The sequence below is a fragment of the Pygocentrus nattereri genome, chromosome 19, assembly GCF_015220715.1.
Source record: "Pygocentrus nattereri isolate fPygNat1 chromosome 19, fPygNat1.pri, whole genome shotgun sequence".
NCBI lineage: Eukaryota > Metazoa > Chordata > Actinopteri > Characiformes > Serrasalmidae > Pygocentrus > Pygocentrus nattereri.
In genome coordinates this window covers 36,527,389-36,543,098 of record NC_051229.1, presented here as the reverse complement: position 1 = coordinate 36,543,098, position 15,710 = coordinate 36,527,389, and the positions used below count along the sequence as shown (strand labels likewise).

General features: G+C 40.7%; 1 protein-coding gene across 1 annotated transcript in view; it reads left to right on the top strand.

Moving 5' to 3' along the window:
- The first annotated feature begins 466 nt into the window (after positions 1–466).
- rsrc1 (arginine/serine-rich coiled-coil 1) overlaps positions 467–15,710 on the top strand; it is a 239,678-nt gene continuing 224,434 nt past the window's right edge. The window contains exons 1-3 of the mRNA XM_017691856.2: positions 467–630; positions 4,033–4,245; positions 10,937–11,056. Of these exons, the coding sequence (XP_017547345.2) occupies positions 4,046–4,245; positions 10,937–11,056 (320 nt within the window). The 5' untranslated portion in view covers positions 467–630; positions 4,033–4,045. The remainder of the gene's footprint in view (positions 631–4,032; positions 4,246–10,936; positions 11,057–15,710) is intronic.

The window sequence follows — 15,710 nt, the reverse complement described above, 5'->3', positions numbered from 1 at the left end:
TTCAATGGAAGAACTGGTATTGGTGGTATCTATAACCATAGAACCAAGTGTTCTCCATCACTATGTAGAACCATTTCACCAACTTAGCGTGCAAATGGTTCTATAGAGAACTCATGGCTCTAAACAGAATCGTTCCCTTTACTAAAGAACCCTTGAAGAACCTTTTTTTAACTGAGCCTTATTATGCAGCTGAACCTCAGCGTGAAGTCTAAATCTAACCGTTTATAAACAACGGACAGTTTGTTAACGGCTTAAAGGAGAAGTCCACCTACTTTTCAGAATTTGTGCTTTGTTAAATGGTAAAAATGGTGGCGTTCCCCTTTAAGCTTTCGTAGGAAGGACGTGTGAAAATGAAGCGCGGCCAGCAGCTGCGGAGCCGGCAGTAAGAGAGAAATACTCAGCGCGGACTAAACGGGGGGGTCTCAATGAACGGCGTAACCGGGGGGGCGGGGCTCCGCGCAGGCGATGACCGGGAAGACGTGAGGTTGATCGATTTCTCGGAGTTTGATTTCGCGTCCTGGTTCCCCATCACGTATTCCGTATCGACTACCAATGCCTGCTTGCCGCCGTATGGCGCCGGTGTTTGAGTCTGTGCTGCCGTGTGGAGGCATTTCTGCGATTTAACGGGCGGTAAGAGCGGAATGGTTCGTTATTTTAGTTAGTCAGAATCACCAGGACTGCGCTGTTGTTTCAGCCGCTTTTTTATGGTGTGCTGTGTGGTTAGAAGCGCTCGTTACCGTTAGCGTTAGCCGACGCCAGCAAATGTTAGTGCGTTTTTAGTTAGCAGGTGAGCTAATAGACCACAACTAATTGGGAATATTGTGAGCGTTTCATTATGTTTCCATCTTTTTCCCGTGTTCTGTTGATGTGACGGCAGAGAAAGATGCTAAACGAGCTGTACTTTAGCCAGTTGGCTAACTAGCTATGTGACTGAACGTTGCTGCTGTTGTTGTTATTGTGTTTTTGGTGAGCGCGCACATGTATGACGGAACACATGTATGACACAACACGTAAGACGGAACACATGTATGGCAACACATGTGACGGAGCACGTATGTGACAACACGTAAGACGGAACACATATGACACAACATGTATGACGGAACACATGTATGACACAACACGTAAGACGGAACACATGTATGACGGAACACATGTATGGCAACACATGTGACGGAGCACGTATGTGACAACACGTAAGACGGAACACATATGACACAACATGTATGACGGAACACATGTATGACACAACATGTATGACGGAACACATGTATGACACAACATGTATGACGGAACACATGTATGACACAACACGTGTGATGGAGCACATGTATGACACAACACGTGTGATGGAGCACATGTATGACACAACATGTATGACAGAACACATGTATGACACAACACGTGTGATGGAGCACATGTGTGACACAACAAGTAAGACGGAACACATGTACGACGCAACACATAAGACGGAACACGTGTAAGACGTAACATGTCTATGACATAACATGTATGATGGAACACACGTATGACGGAACACGTGTGACGGAACACAGTATGACAACGTGTGTATGACGGAGCACATGTGTGACACAACACGTGTGAGGGAGCACATATATGACAACATGTAAGACGGACTACATGTATGATGGAACACGTTTGACGGAACACGTGTGACGGAACACGTATGACATAACGTGTGATGGAGCACATATATGACATAACACGTAAGACGGAACATGTGTATGACACAACGTGTGTATGATGGAACACATGTAAGACAGAACACGTATAACAACATGTGTGACGGAACACGCGTATGATGCAGCACTTGTATGACGCGATGTGCATGACGCAACATACGTATGGTGGAACACATGTATGACAGAACACACGTATGACACCTGTATGACGGAACACATAACGCTAACGGTAACACACTGACGGACCAGTGTGACATACTGACTGCACCGGATAAGCACAGAGGATGTCAACAAGTTTTAATTAGGAGGTAAACGAAAAGTAAAGTAAATAAAATGGAGAATGAGAAAGAATAACGAACAACCAATATATGACGAGCTGAAAGAGATGTGTAAATAGCCGTAATCACCGATCAGCCATAACATTATACCTCCTCCTTGTATCGACACTCATTGTCCACTCTATCAGCTCCACTGACCGTATGGTTTCACTTTGTGGTTGTGCAGTTACAGACTGTAGTCCATCTGTTTCTCTGCATACTTGGTTACCCTGTTCCTCAGTGGTCAGGACCCCCACAGAGCAGGTACTATTTGGGTGGTGGGTCACTCTCAGCACTGCAGTGACACTGGTGGTGTGTTAGTTTGTGTTGTGCTGGTCTGAGTGGATCAGACACAGCAGTGCTGCTGGAGTTTTTAAACACCTCACTCAGTGTTGCAGCGTCCTATGACCACTGATGAAGGTCTAGAGGCACTGGAGACGCAAACTGTGCAGCAGCAGATGAGCTGGACAGTGAGTTGACACAGTGTTTAAAAACTCCAGCAGCACTGCTGAGAATGATCCGCTCGTCATTGTTCTCATCCGTTGTCATTTTGCTTTGCAGAAGATGAGAAAATGTACTCTACTTGGCTGTCAGTGACCGCAGTGTTTATTTTTTTGAATGAAGTGTATTAAGATTAAGAGGCCTTATTAGTCCCACAACGGGGAAATTTCACCTCTGCATTTAACCCGTCCGTGAAGTGAAACACCACATACACTCTAGTGAGCACACACACACTAGGGGGCAGTGAGCACACTTGCCTGCAGCAGTGGGCAGTCCAATCCGCAGCGCCCGGGGAGCAGTTGGGGGTTAGGCGTCTTGCTCAAGGACACCTCAGTCAATAGTAGTAAACAGTCCGTAGTAAAGGTAGAATTTACCTTAAATGTATGTCAGTATTTTGGACAGATTTAGGTTGTAATACCTTTATTTATTGTTTTAGCATTCTTGTTTAGTGCAGGGCGATATTGATTAAAATTCACTATCACTGTATCTTCCAAATGTATTATTATAGATAATATTCATGTTAGCATCAATGAAGTCAATGAATCCATTTTGCTTTAGTGCTGCTTCTCTAGACTAGATGATTTTCTAACAGGCAGAGCTTGTTCTGTTCTCTTAAAGTTAAACGGAAGTTAATCTTGCACAGTATTGTAAATGTTAACCAGACACAAGCCATGTTTGCAGAAAGGAAGATGTATGGTATTGTTATGGTTTAGAACTGTATTTCAAAACAGTTTGAGACTCCCAGTAAAAGTCACACATTGCTGTTAACTCTCAGGTCCCACGACAGCATTTAAGGGCCGCTGTCAATACATATAAAAATGGTAGATTTTGAGAATAAAATATTAATATTTCTAAAAAAAATGGTCTGGCTCTTTATTCTAAATAAATACAGTATCCTGGGCAGCCTTTTCTTATGTTATTAACAGGCTGGTGTTGTTGTGCAGGAGAGACAGGGAGACTGAGTATTTCTTTATGGGTGAAATCGATATGAAAGTAACTCCTTCAATTTAATGCCCCTCATTTAACACGAGGAGGTGCTGCCTTCCCTTCGCAAAGCCTTTGGCCTTAATATTGCGACCTCTTTCTAGTATTAATGCCACTTTAATGTCGTAATTCGACTTTTTTCTCAAAATATTGCAAATTTATTCTCAAAATATTCTGACTTTATTCTCGAAATATCATACAACTTTTTTCTTGAAATATTACGACTTTATTCCCAAAGTCTATCATTTTTATCTTTATTAACAGTGGCCCTAAAACACCGTCGTACAGGTCCTTACAGGAGTAATATGGAATAAAATTAAAAAAACAAACAAAATGAAAACAACCCATTTGGCAACAGGTCATTATTGTTCTTTGGGATTTAGATCAAGAACATTATACTCACTATCAAACGCGTCACCAAAATATTGTTAAAACTGAACAACAGTATCGCAATTATTTCTCCCAGCTTTACCCTTATTTGGCTGTTATGTTTAATTCTTCTCCTCTCATTCCTCCTTTCACCCCAGAGAGTGAGAGAACATGGGCCGCCGTTCTTCAGACAGCGAGGATGACAGCCATAGTCGGAGAAAGAGGAAGCACAGACGGCGCTCCTCGTCCTCCTCCTCCAGCTCATCAGGGAGCAGAGTGACGAGCCGAAGCAAACACTCCAGCAGGAGAAGTCGCTCCCGGTCCAGAGCCCGAGACCGAGATCAAGAGAGAGACAGGGACCGAGATAGGAGGTAGAGTCTGAGAGCTGTCTAATCACATCTGCAGACAAGAGTAGCTAAGACTGTGTAGGAGATGACTTCAGTACCTGTACTGAATCTGGGGCCACATTACAGAAACATCCTATCTTTTTGTCTTAACTTAATATCTGACAGGTCAAGATACGATTTTTCACAAAGTCGTATTATTGAAGCAGTTCTTGTCTTGATTTAGGAATCTTATCTCATTGTTAAGCAACCGACTAAATGCGCACAGCTGAAATGTAAACGCGTAAACATAATAATCTAATTAGTTAGCCAAACAGTTAACCTTATCTACCGTTACTGATGAAAAAAAAGGTCAAATAATACTAATAAGGGCGATCAGCTGAAAGCTAAGTACAGGGTGAGTCAAAAGTCACAGGACACCGTTTTATTTTATTTTATTTTTTATGGAAGGAGTTGTCGGCAACAAATTTAAAATGGTCAATTATTTTTCAAAAAAACAATAACATTTCTCAGTTTCAACAGTTGAGTTGTTATCTTTGTAGTATTTTCCCACATTAACCGTGGGGTTTAAATGATCTGCACGTCATTGCATCTTGGTTTTATTTATATTATGCAGAGTGTCCCAATTTTTTTTGGATTTGTAAATAAAATCTGATGCATGGACGGAATCCGATATATGAACGAACGCTTTAATTAACCAGTGATTTTACACTTTATAAGGTAACGAAGACGAATTCAAGGACGTGAATAGCTTGCATTGTAAAACTAGCTCTGCTCCATCGGCTTCGTTTTCCATCATTTTTGTGGTGCTATTTTTTTTCCCTTGGTGTCGTTCATGTGCAGAGAACTGTGGGTAACTGAAGGCCTGGAAGGATACATCTGATGCGTCCTTGAAATGACTCAGAACAGAGGCTGCATTTCTAGGCTGTGTACGAAGGGTCCACCACGTTGGAACAGCATGATGTAGCGGCCAAGAAATGCAGCCTAGGCTTTGCATCGCAGAGTGATGGGGGAGAGGGCAGACCACCCTACCAAACCAGAGAGGAGAAGAGACCCGGGTATGGATGGCTGTGGCATCATTGGGGATCAAACTCATGATCTTATGATAATAGGACCAGCACTCAGACGATATCTTTTCCTTGATTTTGGACTTGGCGAACATCAGACACAATAATTAGTGATACTATCACACTATTCCTGACTTCTGTCACAAACTTTATGGCGCAGCCACAACAATGTGCTTACGTTACGGCATTAATGTTTCTTAGTGGCAATATTCAGTATAATATTCATATCAAAACTATTATGCCTGTAGTCCTCTATAAAAAAAAGACATTTAATTGAATTGCTAGCTTGTTATATCCTCTGCAACTAATGCTGAATAGTCAATTTCAGTACTCAGATACTGACGCAATGCACTCGAGTACTCGTGCACATCCCTAACTCTTACACTCGCTCACTCTCTCATGCAGTCGTTCAGGGCCAACTGTCACAGTTCAATTATTCATGCCATTTGGTCAGCGTGCATTTTATGTGATGGGAAATCATTGCGACTGCGTTGGTTTGGAACAGGAAGCAATGGATCAGAGAATGTGAGGGTTGAAATTGAATGACATGGTTTGGATTGAACGGTTCTTGTGTTCCCTGTAATCTACTGCTCACTTGGTGTTAGACTGAAGGACCTGGGTTAGTGCCAAAGGAGTCAGTAAAGGTCACTGATCATTTCAGTGATTTGACATTGTTAGAGATGATAAAGCAGCACACACAGCTCACGGCTGCTCTCACGTCCTCTACCCTTTGTATGTATGACAAGCCGTTTTAGCTTTAAGGCCTTTTTTCTTGATATCAGGAATTCAGTTTACATGTGAAGATGTATTCTTACATCATTTTATTTTTACTCCTGATAATTCATGACTTTCCCTGTTCGTTTTAATGGAAGAAACATTTTTACCGGTGAGAATACAAGCTACACATTTTTACTTGTGAAAATGAGGTTTTTTACTATCAATAATTTATATTTCACATGTAAAAATGGTAGTTTTACTTGTAGAAAATACAAATTTTCTAGTTCTAGTTGAAATAGTACATGTAAAAATGTTTTATTTTTATTTATTTATTTATTACTAGATTGTCTTGTATCATATCGTGTCATGTACCAGGGAATTTTAGCTCACAGTCAGCATGTTAACTCAAGCCACTGTAGCTGCTAAATTTCACCAGACAGTTCTAATGCCTCTAATATTGTACATTTATAGTGATGAATCTAATACACTGAAAATGGAAACAATCACATATGAAGATAAACATTATTAGCAGAATTGAGATGCCACTGTATTGTATCGTATTGATTTCTAAATTCTGTGCATCGTTACACCTCCATTATAAATGCTACTGTTCAGAATGATGAAGTTGTCTGTTTTGCTCCATCAGGCACATGAAAACTGTTTGTATTTGTGTGAGAGAGAGAGAGAGAGAGAGACAGAGAGAGAGAGAGAGAGAGAGAGAGAGAGAGAGAGAGAGAGAGAGACAAAGCTTGGGGCAGACCATCTATACTGATTTTTTGTGTTTTCCTGGCACGGTAGAGCAAGAACCTTGTTCTTAAGTACTGCAAGTCTTACAAATTTGTTTTGATAGTGCAGCGTTTGTGTTATTTGTAGTGGTTTTTTTTGCTTTCTTTCTTTCCTTCTTTCTCTCTCACCCCCCCACCATCTCCCGGTAGAGCAGCCACTATTCTTTTAGCTTTAAGCACAAGTGAGCGATAGCATAGAGGAGGGGGTGAACATAAAGCAAGAGTGCGCTCAGAAGAAAGAAGAGACTTTTAATAATGAATATTACTCAAACTGTCTGGGAGTGAGGCGCATTTAAACCCCCACGCCTCCCCGCCCCAACCCCCAGTACCCACTAGCCGTCAGAGCAGCCTTTGAGCTGCGAGTTTACAAACAGAATGAAGTTGCTCGCTAGCTGAGGAGATAAAAAGCGCCGCTCGGGTCTTAAAGGCAGCGCCGGAGGAGCGGCGCCGTGGCCCAGGCGATTACCCGCCCCGAGCCGGGCCTGTCTCTGCCACTTTGCCCTCCGATGGGGTGATGCGCTCGCTGGGACAGCCCGTCCAGCTCGCCTGCCACTGGCCCTGAAGCCTACTGTGTGAGGTAGGGAATTTAATTAGGCAAATAAACCAAATTGTGGTTTTATTTCTTTAGAAAAACAGAAGATAAACACTTTCATTTATTCATGGGCGTTGGGAGCAGGCCTGCTTTTTTAAGTTGGGAGTTTGAGAAGCGGCCATGGGAAGACCAAGAGAATCAGGCGAAGGCAGAGAATAGGGAAGTAGACAGCTAGAGGAGAGAGAGGTGGGGTGGGGGTGGGGGGGGGGGGTTTGAGTGAGCGACTGTAAGAGTTCATTAGTAGAAATAATGGAGAATAATGGATTGGGGGGGCGGGGGATGGGGTCCTGCTCCTCTATAGGAGTGATGTCAGCCTTTCTAAACGAGGCGCGGTGAGTCATTCCTGCTGATGGGCCCGCATGGACAGTTCGGGATCATGACCTCTGTTCAGGTGCTCAAATCATCTCCCATAATTTTATCTGGTGTTGCCTGATCTTCATGAGTGAATTCAAAAGTACTGCTACGTAATATATACGTAGGGATTTAGGTTCAGACTAATTTCGGTAATCGAGGGTTAGTTAAGACTTGGTGAATAGACATTTGGTTAACCGTATAGGGAAGGAAAATTAGTTCTGGACAACATTAATGTAGGCTGTAGGCTCACTTTCATATTTTCTATATATAGAAAATATAAGAGAAAATTAGCAGCATGAAAATGAATACTTTTCGTAATGTTTATTATTTTTTTTTAAAAGCCAAAGGAAGTTGGTAGGTTTCTGTTTTGGATGAGTGACAGTGGCTGCCTCTTCAGATGAGTCAGTGAGCTAATGTGAGCTAGCTAGGACAGCGGTGGATGTTGATAAGGACTCCATGTGAGGCCTTTGCTCCTCAGTGAATGATGTGCCAACATGGTAGTTTGTCAGGAAAAACACATTTTCACTGTTCCTGGACTCTGGGCTGGATGGGCCGCACTCTTTCTACCTTCCAAAATACATCCTTAGAAATGTGACCAGGGCCAAGACTCTCAAGTTAAGGCACAGATTTTTTTTCTTTTTTTTTGCACTTATACAGTTACAGAAACACTTACTTTTAAATGTCCAACGAATGTTTAAAAGGATGAATTATGGCTCTTTGAGACAGAAAAGAAAATAAATGAACAGTAAAAGTCAATGAAAAAAGACAAATGAAGATCATGGGTGAATAAAACCATTTCAGAATGGCTAAATTTCTCTGGGCAGTTCTAATGCCTCTAATATTGCACATTTATAGTGATGAATCTAATAAACGGAAAATGGAAACAATCACATATGAACATAAACATGTTGTGTGCATTTCAGAAAGATTTTTGATATGAAACCTTTTAAATGAGATTTTATGGGTTTATATATTATATTATTTATATATTATATATAATTATATAGATTTATATATTTTTTGATATTTTATACACTTTTTATGTTCGATTGATTTTTGTTGCTGGTCAAATGTGTGTGTGGTGCTCATTGATGTTATATTTTGTTAAAACATAAATTTGACATTTAATGAAATTGTTAGCCTCTATATTTCCTCTTCTTGTGATGAAACATGACACATACACAAAAACTGTAAATGCTGGCACCTGGAGCGGTTAACTCCGTATTCACGCACACCCACAGTTATAGCACAACCCCAATTCCAATGAAGTTGGGACGTTGTGTAAAACAGAAATAAAAACAGAAAACATTTGCAAATCCTTTTCAACCTGTATTCAACTGAATACACTACAATGACAAGATATTTAATGTTCAAACAGATAAACTTTATTGTTTTTTGCAAATATTCACCCATTTTGAATTTTAGTGTATTCAATTGAATATAGGTTGAAAAGGATTTGCAAACCATCATATTCTGTTTTTATTTATGTTTTACACAACGTCCAAACTTCATTGGAATTGGGGTTGTAATACCACCGCTGACTAGACCGTACTGTTGACTCCGTTGTTGTTGTTGACTCTAAATAACATCTTTTCAGATTTGATCTGATTTTTGATTCTGAGGTCAAGATTTGTTTTGTTTGTCAATATATCATGTGTTGAATGTACAGAGCTCTGATTCTATGCTGCACAGTTTGTTTTGGCTCAGATATGTAAAAGCTCTCCTGTAGAACTTTTTTAATCATCTGTTGTGGCATCAAAGAAAAACCTCAGTCATTTAAGTGGGTGTGCCTCCACTCAAGTCCCGCCCCCAGCCCACCCACTTTGCTCTGACTGGCTGCATCCTGATGTTGATAACTGGCAGTAGTTTCCACGAAAGACAGGAAATGATAGCTGCTCAGATGCAGTGAGGAGCGAATCTGAGATGTTTTTACAATTTGATCAATTATTTGAAAAGTTAATTTTGATTTTTCCATACTGTATTGAAACCTTGCTATACAGTATGTCGTTGCAGATGCTGTTGATTACACAGTTCTGTGCAAAAGCTTTAGCTGCCTGGAAAATTGATTACAACTGTTTGTCTGCACGTTTGCATGTAAACAACTATAGTAGCCCCTTAAAGTCCTTGGAACCACCGGTGGTTCCAAAACACACTTCATCATGTTTTTCATAACTTTCATGTTTCATCGTATGATTGCGGTCAAATGATGGTGATGGCATTTTAAACCCTTATAATAAAAGAAGCTGAACTCACAATTTTGTTTTGTACTGAAAGTCGTCCCATTTTTCCACAAATCTGGGCTATAAACTATAAACAGACAGCGTCTCTTCAGTGATCTGCTCTGTAAAAATGATTTTTTATAAAATAATACAAAGAGCGTCTGAGATTTTTGGCTTTCAGCAGTAAATTGTAAGCATACAGCAATATGTGTGATCATAAAATGCGTTTTCTATTAATTTGAGGGGAAATTTTACAATAAATAAAATAAAAATGTACATTTATTTCATGCAGTTACTGAATAATTTGCCTTACGATTTGGTCACGAAAATTCAGACGGACAAACCAGAGTATACCCTGGAGAATAAGAGGTTAATGATAAATAGACATTTATCTATTCAAACAAAAAAAAATAGAGCAATAATGTATAAATCATTAATAAGTATTTCTAAAAACTGTAAAAAAGTGATGAGAATTGCTTCATTTAAAAAAAATAATAAATAAAATAATGTATATTTTGTGAGCTGGTTAGACCACAGTTTTCGCTCCTCTTCACTTCGAACAGCAGCACACCTGATTTAAGTTAATGAAAAACTGAGTAGCCCAGCAAGGAGTCAACTGAGATGAGAACTGATTTAGTTTTTTTTTATGTATTTGTATTGTTTACAAAATGTAGAAATTGACACTAAGTCCGTATGGATTACCATTACAGAGAAATATGACATTTAATGTCTGTGTGATTATAAATGCATTAATGTTTTATCACAGTAGTCAAACATTGCCTGAACGTTCGGCCCTTTCAGAAGAATGTCTGTCAAATGGAAAGAACCCTGGACTTCGATGAGGATTGCAGCCTTGAACATTCCCTGCTACAGTTAATATGAAAGCGATTTGTTGATCAATGCAAGATTAGTTCCACGAATACCGCCGTCTGTCTGTACGCGGGCGTTCATGATGTGACGTGACGTTTTCCTTCGTTTCTCCAGGCGAAGGCACCGTTCCAGCAGCAGCTCATCCAGAGGTTCCAGCCACAGGAAGCGGAGTCGTAGCACTGACAGGGGGCGGAGCCACAGATCCCGGAGGTCTCGCTCCCGCAGCCGAAAGAGGTAAGGAGATACATCCACCATCGCCAGTCATCAGGAAGACTGCAGCAATAAACGGCATTGAGACAAATTTGATATTGATTTTAGTGTTGACACGTCTCTAAAACATCCTTATAAAGGCTTATTTTGCTCTTGTAATTTACACTACCACTCTGCTAAAAATAAGTTTTCTGGGGACTATTTTGTTGTGCAACACCCGGCATGTATCCCTCCACTATGAATGAATTAAAATAAATGGATTGAAATACTTTTTGGGCCAAAACTCTATTACAAAACACTGTCTCGGCAGGTTCCTATCACCCCCACTGTAAATCATTCTAGAGTGTTTCACACCAAATATAGAATTTTTAAAAATCTGTGGTGTTTCCCTTTAAGTTTTAAAAGTGTGACACTTGAGAGCTGACTCTTATATAAGTCAGTAAAGCACTGCTTAGCTAAAACTACTGAAGTACAATATATTGCCAAAAGTATTCGATCGTCTGGCTTCACACGCATATGAACTCGAGTGACATCTCATTCTTAATCCATAGGGTTTAATATGAGGTCGGCTCACCCTTTGCAGCTGTAACAGCTTCAACTCTTCTGGGAAGGCTTTCCACAAGGGTTAGGAGTGTGTTTATGGGAATTTTTGACCGTTCTTCCAGAAGCACATTTGTGAGGTCAAACACTGATGTTGGACGAGAAGGCCTGGCTCACAGTCTCCACTCTAATTCATCCCAAAGGTGTTCTATCGGGTTGAGGTCACGACTCTCTGCAGGCCAGTCAAGTTCTTCCACACCAAACTGGCTCATCCACGTCTTTATGGACCTGCTTTGTGCACTGGTGCTCAGTCATCTTGGAACAGGAAGGGGCCGTCCCCAAACTGTTCTCACAAAGTTGGCAGCATGAAATTGTCCAAAATCTCTTGGTGCTGAAGCTTTAAGAGTTCCTTTCCCTGGAACTAAGGCACCGGGCCCAACTCCTGAGAAACAACCCCACACCATGATCCCCCCTCCACCAAACTTTACACTTGGCACAATAAATCAACATTGGTTATGTTTACATGCAAAGATTTTTGCCAATCTGATTGAATACAATCGGATTACAGATTCAGACTGAGGTGTTTATGCTCACTCTACTCAACAGTCTGATGAAAATCTTCATTTACATGCCCACTACAAGTAATCCGATGCAGAATGACACGCATGCATGGAGCAGCGCTTAGAATAAACGTTACCATGACAGCGAACATCACGTGAGGTCCAGTCGGCATGAGATGAGTTTCCAGTTGGCGCGGTTGTGCTTTTAATTGCTTTAAACTGATGTCAGGCTCAGAAAAACGTCCTTCACTTGTACTTATAAAGGAACTTATGTGCTCTGAGACACATAAGCTGGACGTCCATCCCACCGCCGTCTTTTAAAGCTCAGAGTATGAACCTCGTCTCCTCTGCAGACCAGTTTCAGCTCCGCCATGTTGAACAGTATAAGCCTTTCGCTGTGACGCGACGCGCATACGCAGAATGTTCTTACACCTTCCGATTGGAGTGTAATCGGATTCAGGCATTTACACGGCTATTATTCTTCTATTTAACGGATTATTTAGAGGTTTACCCACCTGGTTCAGTCGGATAGAAATTGTTTTCCGATTGGCCTCAATCGGGTTAGTCTATTCCGATTGAGGTGTTTACATGGACGTATTCTATTCCGATTGAGCTATTAGTTGGATTAATGGATTATCAGGCTGCATGTACACGTGGCTATTGTTGGCTGTCAGAATTTGTAGCCTTTTATAGTTATTGTTTGTTTAGTTAGTGTTTGTATTGGTGCAAAATCCTACTAGGTGAATGATATGTAATTAAAAAATCCCTGCTTCCCTTTCTGTTGTGGGAATGCACCAGTCAAGAGGAATCATGGAAGAAAATTTCATTACATTATCTGAAATATTGTTTTCCTTCTTCAGTAAATTGTCTATTTTCTGACATTACCAGTAGATATGAGGTTTCGTAGTGTCTTCTGTCTTCTGGTGGTTAGATTATGCTACTAGAAACCTTTGAAAGGATTTTGAAAGACTGAAGTCCGACAGCCTCTCACATCTAAAGACGTGTCACGGTTTTTAGTCCCCGACTATGATATTGCGAAGACTAGGAATCTCGCAGGGTCACTATTTACAAGACTGCAACTAGATTTTTGAGATTATTCCCCATCATGCACTTTTCCTTCCACTCTGTGGTGGTACAGATGGGAAGATATGTTGGCTGGGTGTGTGAAGATCTGGGGCTCCGAACAGGTCGCATTCTTCAGTAAAGCCATTCCTAAAGTCATCTGCACGTTTCCTTACATCACTGTTACACTCAGCGAACCTGAAGTATTAAAACGTTAGTAGTTAGTATGTAGTTAGTATGTAGTTAGTAAAGTTAGTATGATTGTTTTAAAGTTACACACTTCTTCCTCCAATCTCTATAATCTCTCTTTATGTCTGTCTTTATGTCTCTTCCTTTCATTGTACTTCTCCATCTATCTCTCTCTTTCTCTCATTCTCTCTCTTTCTCATTGTCTGTCTTGCTACTTCTTTTTTCTTTTTTCCTCTCACTCTCTCCTTCTACTCTCACTCTCTTTATAAACATCTGTATCTCTCTCTGCCTTTCTTTTCCTGTCTTTCTTCCTCTGTGTCTCTGTACGTCTTTTTACCTCTTTCTCTCTCTGTCTCCACTATCCATATCTGTCTCACTCACCCTTAAGCACTTGCTGGGCCATGTCTTAAAACTTACGATAACATTAACTCCGTTGATTTCGTCGCGGCCTTAAGACGAGAAAAAGAGTGACTTAAGATCCCTTAAGGTCACTTAAGATGACGCAAGCGCGGCGCAACTCTAACAGGTTAATTGCTGCCCTTGGCAAACTTCAGAATCAGTGAGGGACAGATCTCTGTGACAGATGATCTTAACCCTATGAGGCCATTCGGGGGTGAAATGGTCTGAACAAGGAAATAAATTAGGAAGTTAAATATATCACTGTTGTCAGAAAACTTCTTCAAATGGTAACTTTACAGTATAGAAGGAAAAACTACAATACTTTTAATGTAAGTCATTTTTTCCAAGTCATTTTGGGTCATTTCTTTTAGTCCGTTCATCATAAAATTACATACAATGTAAAGAGTAACAGGTATTTTCAATTATGTCAAACTGAAAAACGACAAAATGGAGATACAAGGTTTTCTTCCGACCACGGTGACATTAAAGTGGGCAAGAGTCGAGTTCTTGGCTTAAAAGTCATCTTTAGTCTTTGGCAAGAGGGAGCCAGAGCTCAGCACGGCTCATTCGGTCAGTCTTTTTCATCGTCTCAGTCCGTCTCTCAGTCTGTTCATCAGCTGTGCTCAATTATGTCATTAGTAGTTAAGCAGGTGATCCAGAGCTTAGAGACTTGCAGTGCCTCTTAAAGAGAATGAGTGCTGTGAGGGCAGTTTAGTGTTTAGTTTTGAGATCAGGTTCAGTCGTGGAAGCAAGTGCACCCCTTTTTTTCTTCTCAATATAAAACAGTTGAGTATTTAACAAATAGAAAATTACTTCAGAATGCTCACACTTTCTCACATGGATGACCAAAGTGCGGCTCTCTTATTTGTGAGGGGGTGGACTGGGGTTGGTTATGTTTTTTTTTTTTTTGCTCTCCCTTTTATGTGGAAAAGATTAAGCTTCAGCCATCATGCTATCAGATTGCTTTTGCTTGCTCCCACATCCACTTCAAAGTTAGGGTCCTTCCGAAAATCACATTTGCATGAAATAAATGAACAAAATTTTTAGATGTTTTTGCCAGCACTGGAGACTGTTTGCACATATTTTATAATATTTAACTGCAGTTTGTTGCCAGAATACTTAAAAGATGGTGAATTCAGTAAGTTGTAGTGTGTAAATGTATTTTTTTTTCTCTCATTGGGCGAGGGAGTGGGGTTAGGATACCTTTCTGACTGAATTAAACGTCTTCATGGGCCTGCTTTGGACAGCGCCAGTCTAATGCGTCAATCACAAAAGCGTGTAAAAATCCGCCTATGATTCATTATTCAATTTTCCTCTTGAAATGCTGAAAAGTGGTGGGGATTCCTGTTGTTAGGCCAAAGAGAGTTTTATTTCACCGAAAAGTCAATATGTTTGCAATTACCGGCTCACATTTGGGTGTTTAATGAAGAAGATGATGAAAAAGAAAAGAAAAAATGAACCATGTAGGCTGCACCATGTGGGAAGGCATACTTCCCTCTCCCCAGCCATCCTCATTTAGACTGGTGCAGAATGCTGGCTTAGCTAATTAGCTTGTGACAGCCTGCCATTAAAGCCCTTCTGTTTTTTTTGTTGCGAGGCACTCTCACTCTCGCCAGCTGCTTGTCCTCTGCACAAGCTCGCTCGCACTAAATACAGCGGTTATTAGTGTAGGTTATGATTATTTTTTGTTGTCTCTATTAATTAAGCAGGGGCCCAAGCACCCTCGGGTCAAAGCGCACTGTCTGTCCTTGTGCCCCCTTCAGAGCGGGGAAGAATAAGGGGCCACTTAGGCTGATTAATTAATGCAATTAAAACATAATTATCCATTCGCTGTTTATTGAAATGTTTGTATTTTTTTTTTTTTTTTTTTGGCTTCCCTTCTCATGAGTACGCGCAGACGCTCATGCAGGAAGAGCGACCGTGGGCAT